Source organism: Phaenicophaeus curvirostris, chromosome 19 (genome assembly GCF_032191515.1).
Source record: "Phaenicophaeus curvirostris isolate KB17595 chromosome 19, BPBGC_Pcur_1.0, whole genome shotgun sequence".
NCBI lineage: Eukaryota > Metazoa > Chordata > Aves > Cuculiformes > Cuculidae > Phaenicophaeus > Phaenicophaeus curvirostris.
The window spans coordinates 2,098,615-2,125,894 of NC_091410.1; the positions used below are offsets into that span (position 1 = coordinate 2,098,615).

The 27,280-nt window shown below is 39.4% G+C and overlaps 1 protein-coding gene across 1 annotated transcript in view; it reads left to right on the plus strand.

Annotated features, from left to right (window-relative positions):
• TBCD (tubulin folding cofactor D) overlaps window positions 1–27,280 on the plus strand; it is a 132,229-nt gene that overhangs the window by 64,474 nt on the left and 40,475 nt on the right. Inside the window, exons 15-22 of the mRNA XM_069872308.1 lie at window positions 1,775–1,832; window positions 9,006–9,035; window positions 12,311–12,396; window positions 15,995–16,075; window positions 16,827–16,900; window positions 17,581–17,698; window positions 19,973–20,033; window positions 21,495–21,517. Coding sequence (XP_069728409.1) covers window positions 1,775–1,832; window positions 9,006–9,035; window positions 12,311–12,396; window positions 15,995–16,075; window positions 16,827–16,900; window positions 17,581–17,698; window positions 19,973–20,033; window positions 21,495–21,517 — 531 coding nt within the window. The remainder of the gene's footprint in view (window positions 1–1,774; window positions 1,833–9,005; window positions 9,036–12,310; window positions 12,397–15,994; window positions 16,076–16,826; window positions 16,901–17,580; window positions 17,699–19,972; window positions 20,034–21,494; window positions 21,518–27,280) is intronic.

The following is a 27,280-nucleotide window of genomic DNA, read 5'->3' on the forward strand; positions in this document are numbered from 1 at the left end:
CAAACGATCCTCCTGGGCCCCTGTCAGAGATGTGATGATGACTTGGAAGAATTTGATCTAAACCAGCACAGCTCTGCTGAAATTCCCTGTAACTCTTAACTTCAAGGTCCCTGTACACAGTGAAGGCAGCATCTGGAGCTTCCTGGCTTGATGAGGGGAGTTTAGGGGGTTTTTTTTGTTTGTTTATTTGCTTTCAGAAGAGAACAATATTGAAATACTGTAGAACTGTCAAAGTGATGTCTTATCTTACAGTGCATGTGAGCAGAATCATCAAGCAGAAATTTGCCTCATTTTGCTTTCTAGAATGTTTTTCAACCAATTCCTTAATTTTGAATGTTCTCTTCTAGAATTAAAAGATTTATGGGAGCTATTAATATAATTAAAACTATGTACTTCTGAAATTACCTTTAAAAACTATTTTAAGTTTCTCTGTATGGTAGAGAAGAAATTAAACAAATGTGCTATAGAGGTGATGCATATGAGCCAAGACTTTTTCAGCAGTCACCAATGTATGCTGCTTCCCTATGGAATGCTTCTTAACCCTTTGCTCTTCCAGTTGCAATTGTTTGGATGACCACCTTTTGTCTTAACAATCACCTAATGGCTTTGTGGCAGAGAGAGGAATTGGTTATGCAGGTAGTAGTAGGAAAGCATTTGCTGGCTCTGGAACAATTTATTTGCAGTTTATTTTCATTTCATTCTTGCTTTCCTCAATGGAGATAAACTGAAATTACAGAGGGAACATGAAGTGTGCTTTTCAGTGAATTTTAACAACACAGTATTTATTATTTAACAACACTGTATGAATACAATAGCCACCACCCAGAGTAGTTTGATATTATTATTGTAATTAATATATTTATGCTAAGGCAAAGCTATCTGGGATTTACTATTCAGCCAGTATTTATTTCCTGTTTTGCCTGGAGTCAATAAATGTTGTAATGAAGAGTTTCAGAGTTTGAAAGGAGTAATTTTCTGCTTAAATGATTCTCCTTAAGTGATGTTTATTTGTCACTGGAGTTAATGGAATGCTGGAGGTGGATTTCTAAAGCTGGAGACACCATGTCCCGGGATATATTGCCTCTCCTGTTCTGTAGCACATCTTCTAAAAGGAGTTATTCTGAGGCAGAATTATTAAACTGCTCAGGGTTACCAGGCTTCACGTGCACAAAGGAATAGTTTTGTATAATCATACTTCTGTGTCTGCAGTTCACCTTCTAATAAAACCACTTTGCAGTTTATATGGCAGGTCGCTTTTTAGCAGGATTTGCATATTGGTTTTTGCTTTTTATTACTTAGAGGATGTAATTGTTCTTGTAGAGAGAGCTGCAAGTTTCCATTGCTTCACTTTTAGTTTTGCTTAAGCCTTACATAAGACTTGCTGTAGATTTGGCTGTTGAGAAACTATTTCCAAGTTTTAATTTAAAATTGCAGTCTGAGTCACACGTTAGAGATGATAGTTATGTCCAGGTTTTAGACTCCTGCAATATGTAAAATGGAAAACCATTCTGTGCATTTAAACATATTTGTGTGTCTGCCTTAAATTGCTTTGCTAGATTATGACAGCAGTTGTCTGTTTGTGCAAGTCCAGAGCAAAGTATAGAAACAAGGAAGTACATGGTTGTTTCAGCACAAATTTTAGTTCAGGCTTGTATTTATAAATAGTAATAATGCTTCTTAGAAGTGCTGCTTGGAAGTCTAAATGTTGAAATGACAGTGTTATATATTTCTTCTCATATTTTTGGTACTAAAACTCAATATTTTATTTCCTCAGTGCATTGGTTATTGCTGCAGTTTTCGATCGTGATGTTAATTGCAGAAGAGCTGCTTCCGTAAGTTATCACTTTCTAGCTTATGTATTTCTGTTATTTTTTGCTTTCATTTAATTCAGTAATTTGTAGCCGTAGCTCTGTAGAATTATGGTATATAAGCAATAAGTTCTGTTGTGAGCAGAAGAGTACCTTCTAAAATTCTTAGAAATATCATGTAAATTTAGATTTTAAATTCTGTAATCCTCAGATCCACATCTTGATTTATGGCCACAGGTCATAATCTGCTGGTTTACTGTCATGATGATTATGATAAGGTATCTGAGAAACAGCTATTTATCATTTTCTAGTCAGAGTATCAAAGACAAGAGAGAGGTACATAATATGTACACTGTATGTTTTTCAAGTCACCAAGCTGGTAAGTTTTGTAAAGTTACACTTTTCTAATTGCTCATCAGCTGTTACTCTGTAATTGTGGTAAGCTGAGCATTTCTAGAATAATGTCTCTCCTTCAAAGATTGTTATTGTACACAACTCCTTCTGTAGGACGGTTTAAAACAAAGTGCTAAATCCATTAGGTAGGTGTCGTTATCTGATTAATAAAACTGACACCAAAGTATGTCATGTGGGACCTCTCTGTAGAAAATATTTGTGCTCTTGGGAATCGAAAAGAATGCGTTTGTGTTCTTGGGAAGGAATTTATGGAGGAAAAGTTGAAGAATTCGAGAAGAAGAGAGAATGGACATCTCTGAGAGTTTACATCAGTGTGTTGAACATACTGCTTCTTACGTTTTGAACTTATTGCTTTAAAAAAAGTAAAGAAGTGTAAGTTGTCTGTTTCAACAGATAAAATAAATTATCTTATGCAGATATACCAAACCCCCCACTGGAGCTGTGTTAACTTGAACACAGGACCGAACAATGTCTGCTGAAGAACAGGTGTCTGTTCCTAAGAATAAACTGATCTGTGAATGCATTTAGGAGTTAAAAAAAAAAAGGATGGCAGCCTTTGCACCATGCAAATTAATGAAAATTAATTAACAAGTGTCTCTTAGTTTTTTGACTGAAATTTAGAAAGCTAAAGAATTTATAACATAAGCAGTGTTTTTTAGAGATACCTGGATAGCATCCGTATTTTTTCTAGCCATGTCTCTGAGGGTTTCAGCTGCTGAATGAAGCTGCAGTGTAATTGCTGGGGAAGTGAGTCAGTTGCTTGTGTCCTTATCACAAATCACTTTGTCTAAGCAGATTAAAACCAAACCATGGAAGTAAAGGTGCTGCAGATTGCTGAGTACAGATGGAACGTGTTCATCACATGTTGTATAACTAATGTATATGATCAATGCTGCTTTCCCCAAAACTTCAACATCTAAATTTTAGGCATTGCAAAATGTGCAATTCTTTGTTAATTTTGAAGTCCCTTTATTCAAATAAAATCCTTAAATGAAAACAAAGATAGCTTTGCTTTCCTGAGAACTGCACAAAACATGGAGTGAATGTTGAAAAGAGAATTCCTGAAATTGTTCCAGGAATCAGTGGCAGTTCTATAAAGAAGAGTATTCTTTGCAATGTGATTGCTGCTAAAAGCGTACTGTTTACCTGTAGTGCCTCGACGTAATTGTCGTGTGTAATCTTCATTATGTTTCTACACTTAAAGCAATAGTTTGACCATGCACTATGATGCTGAATGAGGTACACTTACTAATTGTACAAGCTTAGTGTAAAGTGTGCTTCCGTATTGCAAAAGTGTACAAAACACCGTACATTTTCTTCTCACTTTCCTCTTCTGCTCTAAACCAAGCTGTGGAGCAGCCTGGAATTCAGTTATCTCCAGTCTAGCTATTTTTTTCATGAGTGCATTCTGATTCAGAAGGGGTCAAAAATTTGCTGTTTCGATGGAGAGTCACAAAAGTACTGAAAGTTTTTTTTCTTATTTTAGAAAGGCAGGCAAATAAATACTTTGTGTTTACTGGGCATTGCTACAGTTTTGAAGAAAATACCTGGGAATCCTTATTATTTCCAATCATTACTCCCATTAAATGCGCACATAAATAAACAACATGTTTTCCTAGATTTTCCATCTATTACAATATGCAATATATTATAATGCAGAGCACCAATAAAACAAAACAGCACGTAGAGATATTTTGAACCCTGAGGTCAGAGAGAACAAACTCAGACTGTTCTTCTGAAGCCCCGGAAGCATTCTGAGCTGGCTTGTGCATGTCTTTCATGAATAATCATTATAAGGAATAATCACATGAATGAGTGAACTTGAATTGGGCTCCATTCAGCTCTGACATGTTAAGGAGAGGGGGTTTCTTTCCTCTTGATTGATTGATAGTTCTTAAAATCATGAGAACGTTTTCATATTTCTTCAGATTTTGTGGGAACAGCAAACTCTTCAGCTTAAGAGGTTGGTGGTTGTCTCGGTTCTGATAGCGCAGAATCTTTAAATTAAGGTCCTTGCATCCAAGTTTTCCATCTCCAGAAGGGGATTATATGAAAAATGAAAATTATTGTTAAAAAACAATTGAAATATTTGGCATCTTTTAAGGATTTGCAGTTGTTTGAAAGTATGATTGAAATAGTAACATTTTCAGTTACTGAAAATCTCCTGAGTATTATGAGGACAAACCTTTTGTACAAGAATAAAAAAGAGCTAAAGGAAGGAGGAAGGAATCCTGTCAACATTAAATGAGCTCTAGAAAATTGTCTTTTCCCTTCGATAAACCATATGTTTCATTATTTTAATTTTTCTATTTTATTTTGTCTCACAAAACTTTAGCAGAATAATAATGTGGGGATGGTTTTCCTTGGAACTTTTTATGTCCATGTACTCCTCGCACCCAGGAAAAATAATTTACCATATCAGTTTTGTTGCTAAAATTGGGATTATATGCTCTTCTCCTGGAACAGTGGTGTTTTTAAGCTGTCAGAGCTGGAATGTGCGTTCTCCACAAAGCTTTCTTAAACCAGTGGTGAAATTTCCCAACAGAACTCTCTAAACTCTCTGGCCTCCTGGGTTTATATTCCTTTGGGGGTTTCTTTGCTTTTGTTTTACTATCTTGGTTTTCGTTGTAAATTTCCCTATAACTGGCTGAAAACTTATTTGGAGAAAATGTACCTTCCCACTCTTTTTTATAAAGTGTGCAGCTCCACTGAAGCTGAGAGATTCATGGTGATGCACACAAACCTACCTTGGCCAAAGCAGCCAGCTGGGAACCCAGTCCCTATGCAGTTACAGTCTGCAGCTGGGACACTTTATAGCTACTGGGCTACGTGTGCAGGAATTTGCTAGTTACCATATCATTTTGATAGGAATAGTTGGACTCGATGATCCGGTGGGTCTCTTCCAACCTGGTTATTCTATGATTCTATGATTCATGTTTTTATGAATTGTAATTTCATAATGCAAGTGAGAGGACCTATAACAAACCAATTATTTTTCTCCAAGGCTAGTAAACTGAAATAATAAATATGTTTTTAGTGAGGCAATGCTGGTATCTGTCCCTATAAGCAACAGTTGAAGTTGTATCAGCTAATCAATTAGCTGTAAATTGACATGTAGTTTAGGTGCTTAGAATACATCAGATGAATGCTAAGTGGTTTTGCTGTGCTGCTGGACTGTTTCTTAGCTCTTTCATGACTGTTTTTCTGAGGAATTTAGAAAATGGACTAGTGCTGCAGCAGTGGGATTCTGACATTCCTACAGTGTGACATCTTTATGAACTGTAGCTGTTTGCTGGAGCACTGTCTGTAGGCCTGTACATATCTCTTCCCAGTGATTTTGGCGCGGTACATTTCAGTCCTGGGCCTGCGAATGTATTAGAATCATAGAATCACTAGGTTGGGAAGGACCCACTGGATCATCGAGTCAAACCATTCCTATCAATCACTAAACCATGTCCCTCAGCACCTCATCCACCCATCCTTTAATCACGTCCAGGGAAGGGGACTCAACCGCCTCCCTGAGCAGCCTGTTCCAGTGCCCAATGACCCTTTCCGTGAAAAATTTTTTTCTGATGTCAGGCCTGAACCTCCCCTGGCGGAGCTTGAGGCCATTCCCTCTCGTCCTGTCCCCTGTCACTTGGGAGAAGAGCCCAGCTCCCTCCTCTCCACAACCTCCTTTCAGGTAGTTGTAGAGAGCAATGAGGTCTCCCCTCAGCCTCCTCTTCTCCAGGCTAAACACCCCCAGCTCTCTCAGCCGCTCCTCATAAGGCCTGTTCTCCAGCCCCCTCACCAGCTCTGTTGCTCTTCTCTGGACTCGCTCCAGAGCCTCAACATCCTTCTTGTGGTGAGGGGCCCAGAACTGAACACAGGATTCAAGGTGCGGTCTCACCTGTGCTTTTTTATTTTAATTTTTTTTTTTTAAATTTTTTTTTTCTTCATTGGTAGTAGTGAAGTCAGCTGCCTGCTCAACTAAGTTATACAATGTAGAGTGTTTCAGCATGCTTCCACTGAGAAAAATATTGAACTGCATTAAAGTAGTAAATCTCACCTTAAGCAATTCAGCAATGCCCTCTTCATGCAAGAATAAAACTTCATATGGAATTTTCACGCTTTGAGAATGCTTTTCTACATGAATATTCAAAGATAATCACATAAAGCTGTACTGGAAAGACCTTGCTTTTTAAAAAAAAATAAAAAAGGAAAGAAGTCCACTGCTAAAGTTGGAATTTAGACTACTTTGGACCTTGACCCCAGGAAGTATTTTAGTAGCAAATTGTATTGATGTAATTTTTATTTTCCACACATATTACTAATAAATAAGTTCCTCTAAGACATCTCTTGCCAATTAGATTTGTATTCGGCTCCTACAACACTGTAAGCACTAAAATGAAGGGATACATTTAAATGATGTTACTCTGAAACAGTCACTAATATGATACTAAGACTTCTACAGAAATGCAAACAGGTTTATAGTTACGTTTACTAAAAAGTTACAGTAATCCACAGAAAAAGGCTGGAGTTGTACTCCCCTTACATCCTAAAACAGATCAAATTCAATTGTATTGTTACTGTAAAAATGCATTTCCCTTTATCAACTGCGTTAAAATCCTCTTCCACAGTAATCTATAAAGAAGTACAACTTCTTTTCTGTACAAAGGAAAAACTTTCAAAACACAGCTTCACATTTTACTACATTTTTGCCCTTCTCAGCTTTCAAGTTCTTACAGAAACAAATATACAGTTTCTCAAAAATGAACTTAAAGGATGACCACATTAAAAAAATAAAGCCTACAAAAAGTTCAAAGATCTAAAAAAATGTTACTTCTATTGTAAGGGAAAAAAGTTTCTCTTGTTTGAGACTGATTGCATTGTTTGGAGATCAAAGTTTCCGATTTAAAAACAAAAAAGAGAAAAAAATAAAATTTTCACAGCTGTGGTATCAGAGAGGCCCTGGCCTGAGCAGCATGTTTCTGTCAGAAATGATTCCGTGTGATTAAAGTGTGAAATCCTTTCACTGCAATATTGAGAGCATCACCCCTGCCGAATCCTCCCTGTGCTGGGTGAAAGCTCTCTTTTCGTCTCTTTCCATCTCAACAACATAAAAGGGATCTAAAGCTGATGTGTGTGTAAAAAGAGTGCGCTGGTGCCTGAAGTGATGTCCTGGTAAGCCCTGGCTGGGTTCATGTGTTAGCAGAGAGATAAGGGGTGAAACAGCCTGTGCCAGGAGCTGGGCTGCAGCGTAAAGAACAAGCATGGGGCATTGCTGCAGTTCCTGTGGCTGATGTGGAAGGCTGAGCTCTGTGTGGCCCCAGGGTGGATCTGCACTGTGCTGCCATGGGGACAGCCCTGGCCATTCCGCCTGGGCCGTGCTGGACTGGGTGGCTGGGGGCTGGAACTGGTGGCAGGGCAGCAGGCTGATGTGGGCTCAGAACCTGCTGAGCTAGTGGGCAAGCAGCTCGGAGTGAGCCTGTGCTCCATGTCCCACCATGGATACACTGGGAGCAGGAGCTGGACCAGCCCAGGCAGGTTTGCAGGAACTGTAGTTGTTATCCCAAACAGACATCACTGCAGAAATGCACTCTGAGACTCAGGCTGCATTAAGGCTTGCTCCATCGATGTTCTGGGAGTGCTTGCTCCACATGTAGGATATGATGCCCTGGTGAACTGACTTAACCTTTTGGTTTTTGCAGGTGAATTAGCGCGTGTACTGTGTTTATGTAGGAAATATGGAGCTCTGTCTGTCAAGAGTTCTTATGGCATTTTCAGTATAGACTGAGTGCCAGTGAACTGTGAGATGGCAGTGCCGTCCAGTCACTGGAGCTAGTGTTTGTGGAGAGACTGACAGTCCCTAGGAGAAGCGTCCAGACAGCCATGACCTTTCTTCTCTGAAAGTTGTTTCATTTTACAGAAGTTTCAAAAAATAATCAGCATTTTTGACAGAGGGAGAAAATTTAAGTAGGGCGCAGGGAGTCAAGTAGGTTTTCTTCTGCATACCATAATAGTAGAGAGAGTCTCTTTACGGTGAAAGGCTTTACATTGTAGGGGGGAAGACTTAGATTACACATTAAGAAGAAATTCTTCACACTGAGGGTGAGGAGGCCCTGGCACAGTTTGCCCAGAGAAGATGTGGCTGCCCCATCCATGGAGGTGTTCAAGGCCAGGTTGGATGGGTCTTTGAGCAGCCTGACCCAGTGGGAGGTGTCCTTGTCCATGGAAGGGGAGTTAGAACTGGATGATCCTTAAGGTCCCTTTCAGCCCAAACCACTCTATGATTCTATGGTTGTAGTCATTGCATTTTGCAAGATGTGTTTTGTTTCATGCAGAATATACAAGAAACACACAGGAATTTTGTATTCAGGTTGTATAATGTCAGTGCTTCAGCATATGTTAAGATAGGTATTAAATTTTGCCTACTATTAGCCATGACATTTAAGTGGTCAGACAAAACTGAGCTTTCTCAGTTTCTGCTGTCTACAGGTATTGGCCGTCAACTCCAGCGCGAAGCCTTGTGTCACTGCTCAGAAGTGCTCTTGTGGGTGTGACTGGTTTAATAAACTTGCATTCTTCAACTTCTGTCATGTAACATGCACCTTTAAGAGCAGCAGAACATAGCGACGCAGAAACAAAAAAGCCCTGTGGGCTAGCTCTACTGACAAAGCTTACTTTATTTAAAAAAGAAATGCCATGGGTCATTTATATTGTTGTGTGTTTTGAGTGCATCATCTGGTGTTTATCAAAAAGCAAACCTAACTCGTTTTGGTATGTTTATTCTGTGTTCCTTAGGCTGCCTTCCAGGAGAATGTTGGGAGACAGGTATGGTGACTTTCCTGAATCTTCATTCATCAGTGCCTTGGAGGTTATGGTAAAAGTATAGTGCCTAAAATCAAAATTGGACACAGGCTTCAGGGGAATTGAGTAAAAGGATGTCACAAAATAATTATGTTCATTATCAGCAAACAAGGTCTTGTGGAATATTTTTCTGAGATGTGAGTTTTATTCTGTTATTCCAGTTTTGGAAGAAAATGAGCTTTTTGGTAACTTCATGTCATTCTGAAGAGCAAAATCACTGTGTATGATGGTGGCCATTGTACACCTTGCAAACTGCAGTGCTGTTAAAGCAGGAAAAGCAGATATTTTTTTGTTGTTCTTCTGTTTCATTGACTTTCTAGCTTTCAATGGGAAAGAAAAAGCTGAAGTGTGCTGCACAATCTTTGCTGTAGCAGGTGATACTAGAGTGGTGATACAACTAGGCTTAGGAGTTGTGAACTCAGTGTTTGGTTTGCCTGTTGTACCGTAGTGCTTCCACCCTGGTATTTTGAGAAATCTATTACTTTTGGATATACCCAAGTGCTTTATAAAAGAGTGTTATGGAAGGTTCCTATGTAGTTTAGCAACATTTAAGTAGTTAAAATTTTCAAACAACTTTGATTTTCAACCTTGGAGGAGAAGCAAATAGCTTACTTTATTTAAAACAGAAACACCATGCGTCTTGAATTTCGAAGTTTCCTGGTTTCACATCAGGAACTAATAAATACAGCTTAGAGAAGGGGAATAAAGGCAGGAAGGAAAGTGGTTCAGTGGCTCTTGTGACAGAGCGAGGCACATGAGCATGGTTTTGTTGTCAGTAAGATATTCTTTAAGGGGTCTTTGTGAAAATGCTGTCAGGCTTCCCCTGATATCACACCTGAAGATGTCTGTTCTATGAGCTGGCATATGATTCCTTTAGAGCTATGGGTATTAAGCAATGTGTCCGTAACTGGTGTCTGTATTTCTGTAGAATGAGGTTAATAGTAGAGGAAGGGCACAAGAGGACTAGGAGGAAGAGGATGGGTATTTTTGGTGACCTGACCCAGCTAGGTCTGTGATAAGTAGCAGCCAGCATGATTGTTGCGTGAGTCTGTGTCACTGCCCTGGGGAGCTTGGTCACCACACAGCAACCAGCCTGCTCCACTGAATGGTGTAAACACCCTAACGCAACCAGTTCCAGGTGAGGCAGGGCTCCTGCAGGCTGCAGGACATGAAATGCTCCTATGTAGCAAACATTTTGTGGGGTTGTTATTGGGTAATCAGATATACTTGCAGTCAGTTCCCAAGCAGAAAGCTGGGCGATTGGTTTTGCTTTGACTCAACATTCAAATTTATTGGTGTTGGTAGAACACACAACAGTTTTAGCTTTTATGTCTGCATGTTAAGGAGTTTGCAGTGAAATAGGTTTTCATGGCATGCAGAACGATATCAGTCTCCACCTGGTTCCTGTAGAAGTTCAGAAGTTTTACTTGTTGAACCATTCCCTGCCTAGGGAAATGGTTGCTTAACCAGTGGATACACCCTCAGTAGTGCTTTACCTGTCTGTGTTGTGTTGAAAGAGACACCCTTTCTCTGAATGAGAAGGAACTAATCCAGATTCTCCATCTGGAGTAACAATGCTGATAGTAAATAGGTGGAGAAAAGAGTTGATCTCACTTACTTCCTGGTTCCCTCCTGCTTCACCTTTGCAATTCAGCACATCTTGAGTCCGAGAGCTCTTTTGGCCTTGGAAGGAGCCACTATCACTTCACTTTGTGTAGGTGAAAACTTTGGAAAAATTGAAGGATTTTTTTTTCTTTTTTTAAGCATAGATCATGAGAAGTTCACATACTACTTACAAGAGAGAATTTTATATTTGGGAAGGAAGCTTGCAGTGTTCTGACAGAATAGAAGCTGCTTGTTTTTCCTCTGGAAGTCAGTCTCTCCCAGGCCATGACCTCTGTATTCGTGAACCTGACATTCGCTGGGGCACCACGACCATTGGTGAGATGGTGTCAAAGTGGCATAGTTATAGCCGAGGAATAAATAACAAGCAGCACCCAGGAGCTAAAGTTGAAATTTTTTTACTTGTGATTTTCTTATGGACAGTATGCATTCTGATATATTTAATTGTATGTCGCCTTCTGGGGCTGTTAATCACAGAGGTATTTCTCCAGTGTGTGTTTTCGTCTCTAGCCAGTGTTTCATTAGGCTTTTGAAGAGTGCATTCATTTCACGGGTATTGGGGCTTCAAGATAGTCTCTTGGGTAAGCCCTAAATATTCCCTCTGTCATTCTTGGTGTAGTCTGATTCCAGGCTAATGTGGAAGAGATGAGTGAGCTGTAAACAAACAGAGCTATACCATGTCGAGAACCTGTACTCCTACATAGCCTTATTGCTTAAATATCACCACATGATTGTCCCTTTTGTTACTGAGCATGCTGTCTCACTTGGCTGTTTTCCATTTGTGCTTAATTATGGCTTGTGGAGGTGATACTGCCTCCCCCATTCCAAACCGGCTGTGCTCTGTGATGCTGTGTGAAGTCAGCCAATCAAAATTCTGAATATCTGAATTGTATTGCTTGTATATAAAGGCAAATATTTAGGTGGCAATTGCATATTTAGGAAGATAAGTGATCTTCTTAAAACAGACTATTTTGAGCAGTGATGCCAGAAATCATGTGATACTTCTGTGGGATTCAATATTTCAGGCTTTGCTGGGAACCAGTCTTCTTTTTAAAAAAGAACAAACTAACCCTGGTTTTTTAGTCAATTAATAAATAAGTCATAAAATATACATGTAAGTAGAAACAAATGGAAGCAATTGAGGTCCCGTGTGTTCTACATGTGATGCATTTCTTAGTGCCTAAATTCCTAATTTAATATTTCAGCAAACTTGCAGCAGGTACTTGGTCTGAGGTACATTAACTGAGTATGTTCATTTATTTAAACTTTCTTTTAGAGGAATAATTTTTTGTGTGCGTCTATATTCGTGCATTCACCAAGTATGTATTTGGATATGACTTGAAGGTGTTAAGATAGCTGTTGCATAGTTAATTACTTGCTGCTAGCTACTTTGACTTGGTCATTGACTCATAAATGAAGCTAGAGATTTTGCTGTTTATATAGCTGATGTCCTTTATATCTTTAGAACAAGTGATTTTACTGTAAATCAGAAATAAAATTGTATTTGAACAGCAGTAGGAGATTTGTTTTCAATAGCATTGCCTATTTGGGAAGTATTTCATGTTTTTAAATATTTTTAAATATTTTCTTATTTTTCTTCCCTATGCTGTTGGTAGGGTACTTTTCCACATGGCATAGACATTCTAACGGCAGCGGATTATTTTGCTGTTGGTAACAGAGTTAACTGTTATCTGACTATAAGGTAAGTTTCTCAGTGTTCCTAAGCAGCAGCCTTATGCATAATGAGGTATTTGTCTGAGTGTTTCACCTAATGGTACATTAAGTTTATTAATGTTGTTTTTTAATAAATAAAATTTATTTCTCATTTCTGCATCAAACTGCTTATTATGCATAAAATACAGTGTAAATGTGACTGTGATTTCCTTGTCTGCATGGATGAAACAACCAAGAGTTGCCATTTGCAGGTATTGCAAAGCTGTCTAAGCTGGTCAAGGTGAGAGCAGGCAGGGGGATTTTGAAGAGCTGTAGCAATAAGAAAGACTCTGATATGGGTAGAAGAATCAATATCCATTTAAAATAATACATAGCACAAGTTGTTGAATTTGTGGTTTGTGTTTAGACCTTTACCTTGAGTGCGTGAGTTTTCCAAATGCAGCTCAGTGCAGATCTAACCACCGCGTGCAGCGGGGTTCGGAAAACAAACTGATCGCTGCAGTGTGGACTCTTCATGGAACGGAACGGAAAATATTGTCATGGTGTGGTGCTCTTACACATCAGCAGCTGGCCTTGGAGTAGTGGTTTCTGTCCTGGGCAGCTGCCTGACAGTACAGGAACGCTGAGGTCAAGGGAATTCAGAGTCAAGCTGAGTGTGCAGGGTAACTACAGGGACCATCAGGCTGCACTTCCTCTGAGATGAAAAGGCCTGGGATGGGTTCTGGCTGTAGGAGGCCCACAGACAGTCTGGCTGAGCTGTCTGGAGTCTCTGTAGTCGGTAGACGGGCACCTGTGGTGTGAGTCAGGCCTGGTGAGATGGGTCAGATAAACTGCCCTGTGCAGTTGTGTGTTGCTTGGAAGCCAGCAGGTTAGAAAGGCTTGGGGAGATTATATTCTTGGGGAACAGAAATAACACACATGTATATGGTGGTGTGTGCTCTGTTGCCAGCTTTGTGACTTCCAGAGAGCAGTTTTTAAGACGATTTGCTCTGGAACCCTCTCTTCTCTCCTCAACTATTTTTGTACTGATCTACTCACCTCCATATTTTCCCTTTTGTGCACAGTCATTTATTCTTGTACATACCTTTTCCGTGCTTCAGTTCCCCCACACCCCTTCCCAGAGCTCACACCCACTGAGCTGAGAGGCGGTGGTTTGATGGTTGATGCTGCTCTTGATCTGTATGATGTCCATGTCCTATTTTAAACTCTGGCTTTTTATAATAACAGAAAATGGAAAATATTCAAAATTAATAATGCACCGTTTATTTTCTCTTTTTTATAGTTTGGACTTGGAGTCTAATTATGCTCTTCATACTTTTTGAAAGCTGAATTGTTAAATTATTCCCTTTTTACAAATGCTCATTTATTTCTCCTTTCATTGAGATTTCCAGGATCTTTTACGTTTCTCCCCCTCCTGTGCCTTTCTTGAAATCGTGACAGAAAGAATAAGTTTGTAAATTCTTCATAGTTAATCTTATGCAGCTTGTAACACTGAACATGGTATCAATGGATCATGCTGTTAATCAAACTCTTTTTTGAAAAGTATTTGTCATCTCATTCATTATAATACGTATAAGATCTTCACCATTTTGCTGTTCAAGCAGGTTGTAATTATTTGGGTCAATAATTATTTCCTTATTTTTGTCTGAGTAACATCAAAGGAAAAGTCCACCAGCAGGTATTTGGCTGCACAGAAAACATGTATCGTTATGCTGTGGTAGGAAAGACAGACCTTTCTGATCAGTGTGCCTTAAGGTGGTGCAATTGTTTATGTAGATGGAAGAAGCTGTTTGAGGTTCTTATTACAGATTTGGAATCTTTAGCTGCTCTTCCCCAACCCAGATCAAACAATCCCAGGACACTTTGTATGCCAATGTAATGCTGCTATTTGAAAGGGAGATTCCTTTGAGCAATGAAAGCTCGAAAAATGTGTCAGTTTCTACAGTTGAATTTGGCATTGGTTAATACGTTATAATATATTCTTGTATAGGCGCAGTGTCATATATTTATATATCTGTATGCACGTGTATATGAAGAGTTGCATATAGCCTTTCAAATCTAAATATTTTTGTGCAAGTTCTTCATGCTCGGTACCCTCTTGAAACTTTTTGCCGGACGGTCTTTGGAGAATTCACCTCAAATATCATCATCTGTTTCTGAGGATGGAAAGTAGAGGAAACCCATTTTGTATGAACAGGGGGTAAAGAAATTGTGTGATTCCAGGAGTTCTGCGCTTGGTGAAAGCAGAGTTAGGGAAGAAGCTTCTTAATCGAAGTAGGGTGGGATACAAAAATCTTACCAGCACTATTATCAAAAGGCTGGGCTTGCATTGAGTACTTGGTAGGGTACAAAGGATGAAGACCGTAGTTAAAGATGGTTATAAACTAAAACTGACAGTGGAGTTGGGTTACAGATGTGGCCGAATAGATCAACCTTGGGCTGGGCATGGAAGCTCAGATTAAAATGCCTGGAAAGAATGGGGAGTGCTAAAACTAAGATCCTAAAAGCAACTGTGAAGGAGAGAACAAAACTCCAGTATGGCAGGGGAAGTGTATCTGCTAGTGTATGTTCTTCCAGGACAGAGAAGGGAACCAATGAGTAGTGAATTTTATCATTCTCTGCTGGCAGCAACCCTCAATAAGACCAATTGTCCAGTACCCCTCCAGGGCTCTTAGCAGCAGTAGAAAGTGCTGCTGTATCCTGTGACTAAGGTTTGCTGCAGATTTAAGGATTTAGCCTTCTGTTGAGTTACATAGATATCAGCATGGTAACATGCAACAGTATTTAGGGTTTGATTTTATTTTACTTCCAATTAAACGCACATATATTAATGGAACACTATTATGGCTGCAAAGTTAATCACTCAGAAGATCTGAAAAGGTGAAATTGAGGTAATCCCCATGTCCTTGATTTCATCACTTTGTACCTGCCGTTTTGACACAAATACATTCTGTTGATGGTTCAGCTTTCCAAGATTATTTAACGAACATCAGATGTACTGAAAAACATCTGACTTTGCTTCTGTTGACCTCAGTAGTTGAGACTTCTGAAGACTGGAAAGCAAATGTGATTCTAAAGTTAGGTACTGATGCAGGTTACCTAGGGGATTAATTGGTGTTCCCTTACCCCTGAGGGCATGGCTTTGCAGCCAAGTTTTTGTCAGAATTGACTTTTTTATGTTTGATTTTTTCAAAAGGGCAAGTTGAAAACCCATATTCAGTTTTGGACTGTTGTGGATATGATGACATAGCACATTTCTGAAACTTAATTCTACTGTGTACTGTGTCATTAATGTTTCTCCAGTTGGAAAAAGTTATATAAGTTAATATACACATCTACATTTTTCTGCCTTGTAACAATGGGAATTTAATGTTTACTTTCGCTTTTCATTGTTGTCAAGCTTTTTGTATGTATAGCTGTTTTAATCAAGAATCTGAAAGAATTTTAAAAAAGGGATTTAGTTTTTCTTCAAGAACTATAAAATATTTCCTGTTGCATTATTTCATTCAGCTGCATCTTGTTTAAGTCTAAGCAGTTTTTTGGGATTTAAATTTTGGAGTAAGTTGTGGTCATATACACACAGATGCTGATTGTGTACTCTCTCTCTATGGTTTTCTCTTTTTCAGTGTGTATATTGCTGGCTTTCCTGAGTATACACAGCCTATGATTGACCATTTAGTTAGTGTGAAGATTAACCACTGGGATGGGTAAGTTCTTAATGCCTAATTATTAATATCCAGGAGGTTACTGTTCTGCATGTCATGCTTTCCTAGATTGTTGTGGTAAGTTTTAGTTTTACTGGAGTTTGCAATAGTGTTTAACTAAAGGAAAATGGGACAAGGAGTAGCTGATGTCATCTATACCTCCCTGGCATATTGTCACTTAAAACATGTTTATGTATTTTGTCTTTTTGCCATGACCTCAATCTGTTAATAGATTAATAAAACACATTTATATTGTATGTAGTGTATGTGAGGGGTAAACATACAATTATCATAATTAAAGTAGATTTCATGCATACAGATGGTACTTAGTCATATTCAGTGTTCATGAAGATTAAAATATGTACATGTAACACAAATGAGATGATATCAGTGCTGATAATAGTTTGCATCATGAGAAATAATGACAGTTTAATGTGGTGTCCCTGCCAATGTACAGAACGAGCCCTCGGGTTCTAGGATCCACACTTGTGTGTGTTTGTCTTTCAGCAATAGGTTCTATCCATATAGCTAGAAGCTACCTATATGGGTCTGTTTGGTCCTGTCTTTTGTTTTGTTGATTTTTTTTTTGAGGTGGAGAAGCACAGGATGGGCTGGGAATACTGTAATTTTTAACATTGCTGGGGTATCTGTTTTGGTCAGGGACAGGAGTTCATTCTTAACATTATTTTTTAATACATTAGTTCTACTAAACTGCTAACTCAAACATTTAAAAAATACTTTTTTACATCTTCAGCGTTATTCGAGAACTTTCCACCAAAGCTCTGCATAACCTCACTCCACGGGCTCCCGACTACATGGCAAATGTGGGTAGGTAACAAATGAGTTCTGCATAGCAGCCACTGTGAGCGTTATAGCCTGTGTTGCAGAAATGTGATGAGGAGGTTGAAAAGTGCATCGGGATTTAAAAATTAAGATTTTTCCTTCAATTTAATACAGTCTTGTGACAGCTTTACCAATTTTCAGATTTTATGCAAAAATTATAAAATACTGCCAAATCTGTTTTTCTCTGGGGACTGGACTTCAGTTACCCAGCTACACTGGACCCTGCCAGTTCCAAGATGAATGATCCTTTCCTCAGCCGCTCAGGTGTCTGGGATGCATGAACTGCCGGAAGCCAGCAGCTGATACCCAGGCAAAGCTGTAGTGACAGATCTTACTTGGACTCCCTGTAGGGGAACGGGAAGGTGGCGGTTTACATGGTAGTAAAGTTCTGTGGCTCTACAGGCCTCATTTCCCATGCTGGTCAGCCAGCAAGTGTGTAATTTTATTTACTCCAAGCAGAGAGCAAGGTGTGAGCACAGTTTCCTGACGTGGCTTATTGTGTTTTGTGAGAATTTACTAATAATTGTAAAACTTGATTTTCACGTCGTAGCCCGGATTTCCAGAAAGAGTTTTCCCATGTTTTTTCTAGGCAGACGAGTTTATGTTTAGAACTGTGATCTGTTACTATGCTTTGTTTAAAAAAAAAAACATTTAATCTCTTTCAGTTTTGCCAAGACTTCTGCCTTTAGCAGTGGGCACAGATCTGCACACGCGCCATGGGGCGATTCTTGCCTCTGCTGAAATCACGTATGCGCTGTGTAAGCTAGCAGAAGAAAACAAGAGGTATAAAATGCAAGATCATCTTGACTATGAATTTCCTTTTCATATCTGGTCTGTTGAAAGCTTCTTGAGTATAATTGTGGAAATCTCCATCTTACTGCACTTCTTTCACAATGAATTTTCGTTTGTTTTGATCAGCTGTGCCAAACCTTTATATTTTATTCGATGACGTTAAAAACTTAAGTCTAAATTCTTCATCAGGAAAGTGAGATCATTTGCTGCTTTACTTGGAGAGTTCAAAGTTATGATTTAAATATAGATTAACCCCCCTTTCTCCGTAAGTATTCTTACCCCTTGATGAGGGGGCAGTCTTTCATCTTCAGTGTTAAGAGAAATAGCTCTTCAGGTAGCTTGTTGAGTTGGACTGATTTAATTGTTGCTGCTGAATGCTGGTCCAGATACATGTGTGTGTGTATAAATGGGAGTGTGAGTGCCCCACACAGTATTTCGTATAGGTGATGTAGCCTGAATAATAGACAAAATTATTTGGAGATGTCTTTGTCTTAATGTTGTGATTAAAGAAATAAATCACTTTCCTTTCTTTCAGAAGAATCACTTGCGAAAAAATGGGTGGAAATCTTTTCTGCAAAAACTAGAATTTAGGAGTTATGCTAGCAGTAGAATTTTATACTGATGTGACATAAATGGGGATGAGCAGATGTTTACGATCAAGGCAGTGGAAAATAAGACTCCAGAATGCAAACCTCACTGAAAATAATATGATTCTGCATTAATCATAGATATATGTACACTGAAGAAATATATTTTTAAAAAATCAGACATTTTCTCAGTAATTTTCTTTCTAAAAGTTGCATAATGACTCTCTGATCAATGTATTATATTTTACTTCTGAGAATGTTCTCATGCAGTCATACAAAGATACCTGAAATGATGACATCTAACAAATTTGATGTTGCGATTGTTTTATAGAAATTAAATACAAAGATCAAAAGTGTGCACTGATCTTTATGGCTTTAATTATTGACAAATTGGATTTGTATTGTCAGCAGTGTCTATCAAAGAATTTGCGTTATTCTTGAGTCCCCTTTTCAAGTAAGTTGAAAAATTAGAGAAACAGGTGCAGAGCATTTTAGTAGTGGGAAATACTTGATGGAGAAATCCCAGAAGGATTGGAGTCCAAAATACAAGCAAGCTGAGAAGGTTTATTGATATATTACTGATTATAATGTTATTGGTATTGATTGAGGGCACCCGGAGTCTGTTTGCTGATGACACCATGTTGGGTGGCAGTGTTGATCTGCTAAAGGGCAGGAAGGCTCTGCAGAGGGATCTGAACAGGCACAATCAGTGGCCAAGGCCAACGAGATGGTGTTCAACAAGGCTGAGTGCTGCGTCCTGCACTTGGGTCACATCAACCCTGTGCAATGCTCCAGGCTTGGGGGAGAAAAGGACCTGGGGGTGCTGGTTGACAGTGGCTGAACACGAGCCAGCAGTGGTGCAGGTGGCCAAGGAGGCCAGCAGCAACCTGGCTTGGATCAGCCATGGGGTGGCCAGCAGGAGCAGGGAAGGGATCATCCCCCTGAACTTGGTGCTAGTGAGGCCGCAGCTCACATCCTGGGTTCAGTTTTTAGTCCCTCACTCCAAGAATTTGAGGGTCTGGAGCACGTCTGGAGAAGGGGAACAGAGCTGGGGAAGGGTCTGGGAGCGGCTGAGGGACCTGGGGCTGTTTAGTCTGGAGAAGAGGAGGCCGAGGGGAGACCTCATCGTTCTCTGCAGCTCCTTGAAAGGAGATTATGGTGAGGTGGGTGCTGGGCTCTTCTCCCAAGTAACCAATGATGGGATGAGAGGAAATGACTTTAAGTTGCAGCAAGGCAGGATTAGGCTAGATATTAGGAACAATTTCTTCACAGAAAGGGTTTCCAGGCACTGGAGGAGCCCAGGGAAGTAATTGAGTCCCTGTCCCTGGAGGATTTTAAAAAGTGTGCGGATAGATAGGGTTTTGTGCTGGAGGTGACAGTGTGAGGTTTATGGTTGGACTCGATGACCTTCAAGGTCTTTTCCGACATAAACAATTTTATGATTCTGCAGTAAGTGACACTAATTTTTTGTAGTCTTCAAGGATTAATTTCTGTGTCATAAGGAAGGACCTTGTTATATTTGCTGAATTATTTAAAATTATATGTTGCATATTTCTGTTGAGCAAAATTTGGAAATCAGTGAGTGTTTTGTGTTTGACAGTACCATCAAGTCATGGGAGAAAAATTATTTATAGCATGATTAAGAAACCTGTCTTAACAATTTTATATGTCTTTACAGACCTGTAACGTATTATTTCAATGAAAACTCATTGGAGAGACTTAAGCAAATCCATCAAGAGGTTTGTGACAAGTATAAATGTATCTTTTAACCTGGTATGTTGTATTATTTTGAAACTAACACTTCCAATTAAGACAGCTGTTCTCACCCTCCACTTCCCCTTGCCGAGGAGAACAGTCTCAAAAAATACCTAGGCACTCACTCCAGACTGCCAGATGGCTGGGTGTCCTGACCACGTGTCTTAACCAGTGTAATTTTGTACTTGTTCCCTTTCCGTTCTGCCAGCTCCTTAATTAAGTTACTTTCTGTGATCATGCCAGTCTCACTGCTGGAACAGTGCATGGGGTTTGGCTTTGTTTTTCTTCCCGCTTTCTGTACTACTGGCTGCCCTTGCAGATGTGTGGCTGTTGCCTTAGTGTAACCGTGCTTGAGAGAGATCTTCTAGTGAGCCCATTCTCTGTCCTTTCTGTCCCTTTTTACTTTATTGTGATCCTTGCATGCATGATTTGCCTGGTTTTAGACCTTGGAAGTAATATCCAGTGTTCTAGCTGGTGTGTTGGCTGTATCTCTGCTTATGACAAATGAAATCTTGTCCTGCTCACAGCAATTAAAATGCTTCTGCAGAGATGCCTGACTTGTTACTTTAATTTTAAGTTATCCCATGTTGTTGTTTTCTGCTTTTGGCTCCTGTTTCTTCATGTTATGGAAGAGACGGTACTTGAACGCTCAGGATGTACCTGTAGTATCTTTAGTTCCTGTTCTGATGGGCTAAAGCTGTCAGGCTACACTATTTACCCGTTATACTTTAGAGTACAGAGGCCCTTGCTTAATTCTGTGCATAGACGAGCAGTGCTGCTGCAGGCTGAGAAGGCATCTTTGTCATTATTTAACTTTCCTGTGTTGAAATGCCTGAAAGTGTGATCAGCAGTCTCTGTACTGTTAGCATGGCCTGAATGTGGTACAATCCTGTCTGCTTCCTTCTGGTGTCTGTTCTTAGCGTTCACCTGCAAAGTCAGTGTAAACTCTTCTAAAAACTTTGGGGATTGCATGGTTTTACTCCACAGAAATTTGATAATCTCTAGTTTCTGAGGATGGCCTTCTGCAGCACTAATGAGATAATGTTTTTCAGTCACATTTGAACTTTTGTTTAAGCTTCTTCTGCTTCATTGTAGCTTACAAGGTTATTTTCAGTTTTCCGACAGTGTGGTATAGCATCATTTTAAAGGGGCCAGCTGTGGAAAGAAAAAGCCAAACTAGCTTCTAGAGTCTATGCAGGAGCAGCTAGGATTGGAATTAAGAAAATTACTGCTTTATGAATGTGTTAAACTGATTTTCGTTAAGTGTAAAATTCAAAGGGATAGAGAGAGGGTGTTTTTTAGAAGATTTTTCCTTTAGATTTTATTTTTAAAATAATCACCAGTGTTGCCTAGCTCATAGTACACAGACTGCATGCAAGAGGATAAAGAACAGTTCTATCAAACAAGCCCGGCTAATATTAATGTTTGCTTTTCCCTCTTCCCAGCTTTGCTGTCGTCAACTGTACAGGTGAGGAAATGGACGAACTAAAACTATTTTTCATGTGGAAAGTATCAGTTAAACATAAAGAACACAGAGGGTCCTGGTGGGTTTGGTTTTTCCAGGTTAGTTACACCCCAAACAGATGACCAGTCTCGCCGGCAGCAGAGCACAAGCATGAGCCTCTTATGGCTTTGGCCGTGCTCCCAGGGGCCGCTGCCGATGTGCGGCGGGGAGTGTTCAGAGAGTGGGATCACAGGCACATTAGGGGCCTGGGGAAGTGGTGAGTACTGGGCTCAGCATTGGGGTAGAGACAGTTAAGAAAGGGAAGGCTGAAGCAGAATGTGTTCACTAATCCGTGGCTTCAGTAGCACGGGATGGATTGCTTCCCCATTATTCATCTGTGCAGCAGCACTTGTATGGGTCAGACAGGCCTATAGGAATGACCTTTAGCTAATGAGGTAATGAGTCTAAACTTTATTTATTTATTAAAGGAGCTTGTGTCTGAATTCTAGAACTACTTTCTTCGTCCTCTGTAGTGAATAGACTGGGAATATTGCAAAACATTCAATGCAAATTTTCAATGCTTGAGCCAAAGAAAATGCAAACGGATTTTCACTTACTCATTTTCATTTCCTATTTATTGAAGTTTCCAGGAAATAAAGGGAATTTGCCTAAGAAACTGTTAAGTAAATGTGAATTATAACTGGTATGTGACTTCAGAATTTGTTCCTAAACTTAAGGGAATCAAAACATAACTAATGACTTGTATTCCCTAACAATTGTATATGCGAATTGGGGTTTTTTTTCTTCATTAACTGACAAATTCTGTGAGCTTTGGGACAGTTCAGTTCACTTCTTTGCACGTGGCATATCTGAAAACAGAAAACCTTAAGTAGTTTTTCCAGTGTAATTATTAATTATAATTTAGAGAATTTTTATCTAAGATTTTGTATCTTGAAACTTTCTGAAAAGAAGGTTAAAATTTACTTTGTCAGGGTCATACAAACTGATTTGAAACTTCCACTCCGAAGCAAGCTCGCCTCAGCAGGCGGTTGTAGTGCTGATACTGTATATTACCATCTTTGTGGGTGGCTGTCTTGGCTCCCATAAATTCTTTAATGTCAGGGTGGAACTTGGGTGTAATTTGTTTTTGTCATAATGTGCACTTCTTGCTCTTAGTGGTATTTATAATATGCCTAGAGAAATGTTTTCATTCTAGATAAGACTTCTAATTCAACTCCAAGCAAAATTGATTCACTGCTGTTTACTCGAGTACTTAGCCTGAGACAAAGATGTCTGCTATAATCCACGTTTTAAAGTATCAGTATGCATAAAATATGTTAAAATAGAACAGGAAAAATAAACTAGGTTATGAAAACAAACCAGCAATTTGAGTATTGCTGGGCAAGCATTTAGTGAATCAAGCCAAACTTGTTTTGTGATGAGTAATTATTGCACATAATATTCCAAAGATTTCCATTTGAGAAATTGCTACTGGGAATTTTCAGTGTAACAACATCTTGTAAGAATGTTGAAAACCTGTGTGTTTTATTTGTGTTTCTAATTTTTAAACTGCATTGACAAAAAGCATCAGGCCACATGTCTCAGCTGTTCATTTTCTTTCTCTTCTGGTAAAAAAACAGCTGTCATTTTGTGGACCAGATGGATTTTAATGCTTTGATCAAACTGTTTTCAGAACTTGTGTAGACCTGTGAGAAAGGAAAAAGGAAGTAGAGTATAAAAATGCTGTAGTTTTGGGGGATTTTAAAATTTTAATTTGTAAATTTTAAGTTGGAAAATGAGTCATCGGTTTCTTGATTGTCTAATATGTAGAATTCCATTGAACCCACAAGTACTTTAGGACAAAAATAGCGCCCAAGTGCTGCAATGGAGACCTCCATTTAACAAACCCCCTTACTTTGTTTAGCAGCTCCCGTAATGTCTTTAACCTGATTCTGAATGGTAGCCATGAATTATGCTTCAGGCAGGACACAGTCTGAGTTATACTGGACAGACTCTTGATTTTGAATATACTTGAAGCAATCAAATCGGTTTCTGCTAATTGTAGAAAATCATGTCCTCTGCTGTTGTAACATTTTTTAAAATCTTTCTCTCTTCTCATGTTAGTCCTTTTCTGGGATTATCATAGGGTGCTGAAAGGGAGAATGCAAGTCCAGGCACAGCAGGACGTACTTCCTTCTGTTAGTCTGGGTCTGCCACATTTGCTGCACTGGTTTGTCTTGAGGAGCTGGTTGGTTTAAGAATTTGCATGTGCACTTCCAATTGAGCATTGCACAGAGAGCCTGATTTTCTGTATTAAATGGGCACTCGTTATAGCAAGTTGTATGCAAACCATGGAATTTAAACACAGTATGTGTCTTTTGTGTCTGTTTTGTGCTATACAGGCTGTAGAGTTATAAAAAATAAGCTATACTTGTCTTTAACATTACTTTATATATAAAAACCTAAGACAAAAACTTGTGGCATCTGTTGCCTTAAGCTGCCAACCTTGGACAGGAAGTCAGCCTGCAAGTTTAAACTTGATGTTAATGCTCAGCCTGGTTTAAATAGTGCTTCCGCTGAACCAGCACAGTTGGTACCTGTTTTTTGTAGCAGATGTATTTCTGTAGGGCCTCTAGGACCTTGTGCTGGTTCTCAATATGAAAAATCCTCAAGCAAAAAGTATTTTTAATAGCGGTCCCATTAAGATTCTTTAAAAGTGCGTCATCTGATACAAGGTTCTTGACTAAATATTCAAGTGAATGGATTTTCAGAGTAGTTTTGACCTCCTTTCTCCTAGCCTGCTCTGGTCTGATAATGTGGATCTTAAAACACACAGCTGGGCAATGAGAGAATTTATGGATGGATATGGAAGTGCTGAAGATAGATATACACTGAGTTTCTTCCAGGTGGTTGCCGTGCACTTCTGTAGTTCAGCAGATGTTCCATGTGCTGGGCCTCCAGGGTTCCCGTTGGAGCTGGGTATGGCAGGATGTGCAGTGTTAGTGACGCTCACACTGAGTGAGTGTTGATGCAATGTGCTGTGGGCCCAGCTTTGCTCTTATGTTACTTTCTGTACAACACTAAGAGCTGAGCTGCATGCATTACATGGGCAGCTCCGTCAGACGAGCAGTGGCTGCCAGCGTAAGTTCTGCTGTCACCCATGGTGTCTCAGCATTTCCAGCAGAGCTGAGCAGCCCGCAAGTGCTGACAGGCAAAGAGAAACTCACCTCGTTTCAGAGACCTTTAAGGTGGCAACTAATCCCGATGGTTTCAGGGCAAACGTTTCTTGGCTGTCATCTAGGTGAAAGATGTTTTTAGGTATGTTTACTTAATCAGAAAATAATCCCAGCGCTTGCAACAAAGCGCATCTGAACAATTCTGCCAAGTTTAAATTAGTTTTGCATCCAGTAGCACGAAGGGAAGTTCTTCTGCTGTTGACTGAAGTCACTGAGAAGACTCTTCCATAAAGCTGGCATTTCACCTGTAGTCTCCTGGTGTTAGAATACAATACAAAACATGTACAGTCGACATACAAACTTACAGTAACCTAAACATAGGTGTTTGTAACCTTAGTAAAGTTTATTCTCTGCATCTTCAGGAGGTGACCGTAAGAGCTGTATTAAATATAGAGGATTCTTCATCTCTGCTCAGAGGTTTCTCTCTCCTCTTCTGCTGCACCTTGAACTAAAGCCATCTGTACTCCAAAAGCCCAGTCAGTGTGCGGCTGGGGCCTTTTGCAATACCTCAGTTCTGTTTGGGACAGAGAGTTCCCATGGGAAATAATTAGTTACTATTCCTATGGAGATTAAAATCCTTATTGAGCAGATGCTCTGAGCTTCCTGGAAATGGAGTATTTGCAATTGAATCTCTTCAGCTGTTCCAGCAGTTTTAACTTTGGATTCAGATGTTTATGAAGAGTTGAATGCAGTTCAATTGTGAACAGCTTCTGTTACTGTTAGTTTTATAATCTGTAAGACGAATGCTGAACTTCCTACAAAAAGCAGAGTTTAAATAATTAAAAAAAAAAAAATCCACAAAAGAACCTTGACCTTTTCTGTTCCCTGAGAGCAGCACTGCCCTGGGCTGTCAGTGAAGCCTGCACAATTTTAGAGTAGATACCAGCTTTCTTAGGTCAGTAATCTTAATTCAGTGGTTCTACAAGGGATACATTTCGATTAGATTTTCCACGAATAAATTGTGACTCATCCTAAGATGTTCCTAGCAGAGAAGCATTGCTGTGGAACTGTGTGTAGGAAGGATGCTTAGAAGCCCATAGGACTTGGGCACTGCATCAGCCGATTTACAGATAGAATTAATAATTGAACCTTGGAACAGGTACTTCTAATAATGTGATGCAACTTATGGATGTGTCTTTGGAAGAAAATAAGAGAATACTGGCTGTACAGCAAAAATCACAATCTCTGAATTAGGTAGATCCGTATCTTCTTAATTTAGTGAAATACTGTAGAGTGAGATAAAGTTAACAGAAAGATGGCCGTCATTTGACAAGCTAAACACTGATGAAGGAGAGATCTAGGATTATGATAAGAAATTCTCAGTTCTTAAAATGGAAACACATAGGATCTGTGGAAAGGGGAGTGAAATCTAGGTATATTGATGGACGTATGATGATGTCAGAGAAAGAAATAACAGGCTTTGCAGAGAAGGATGCAGAGAAGGATGGTATCACAGTGCCTTCAAAGATTTATTTGATTAGAGTTTATGCATTACATGGAAAACTCACTTTACAAATCACTATCACTCTTCTTCATTCTTGCACAGGGACAACAATCCTCAGTGAAGCTCTGAACTCTGAAATTAAATTGTGTTGATGTAATGCCAGAGGAAGGGGTAGGTGTCAGATTATTAACGTGAGAGTAGCTTTAAGTGGCCTGGCTTCCTTATTGGCAGCGTGAAGAAGTGGAGAGGAGCAGCCTTTATGACTCAGTTCTTGCTTTGTAGTTTGAATAGAAGTCTGTATCTGAATCCTTGCATCAGCAGACTCTGTGGGCACACCAAACAAATTTACAAGATGTTATGTTGCACTTATTTGCAGTAAGACAACAGATAAAAAGCAAGGAACGAGTGAGGTCAAAATGAAGGGAGGAAGAGGAAGAAAGCTTTGCCACATCATTTTTCTATTTTTGCTGCCATCTCCTTGCATTTTTTAGAAGCTGGAGAGCAGACAACACGGCCAGAAGGTGTGGCAGATAATACAGAGACCTTATCAGCACGGGGATGTGGAATCTGTGCTTACTTCATACAACGATAGAGTGAGCTGTGGGTTATTACATTGAGCTTAATTTATTGATTGCCAAAAGCACATGTTTCCCAACTAGAGGAAGTGCTGATCTATGGCAAATGTGGAGTTGGCATCTCTGTGTTACCTGACTATCTAAGGAAAATGTTGAGCAGTCAAAATCCCTGTGCATGTAATAGGATGCACCTGCTTATGTGTAATGGAAAATCTTGTTTAAAATATTTAGGCTTTTGAAGCTCATGTACAAGGATAAATTGGAGAACAAAGTCCTAAGAGTTGTTAGGTTTGTTATGTTTGCATTCTGAGCATAGCTGCTAATTTTATTGTCGGGCAGGAGGAGGGAGAGGAGGGAAGAAAAGGTTTAAAAAAAAAAAAAAAGAAAAAGAAAAACAAAACCCAAGCAAACTAACACAGAAGCCTTTGTTGTTCCTCCCCCTTACTGGGAGTTTCTGTCAGAGCATGGTCTAACACACAGGTGATTAAGGGTTTGGCACACCTCAGGGAGGAAATATTCCAGCAGAAGTGAA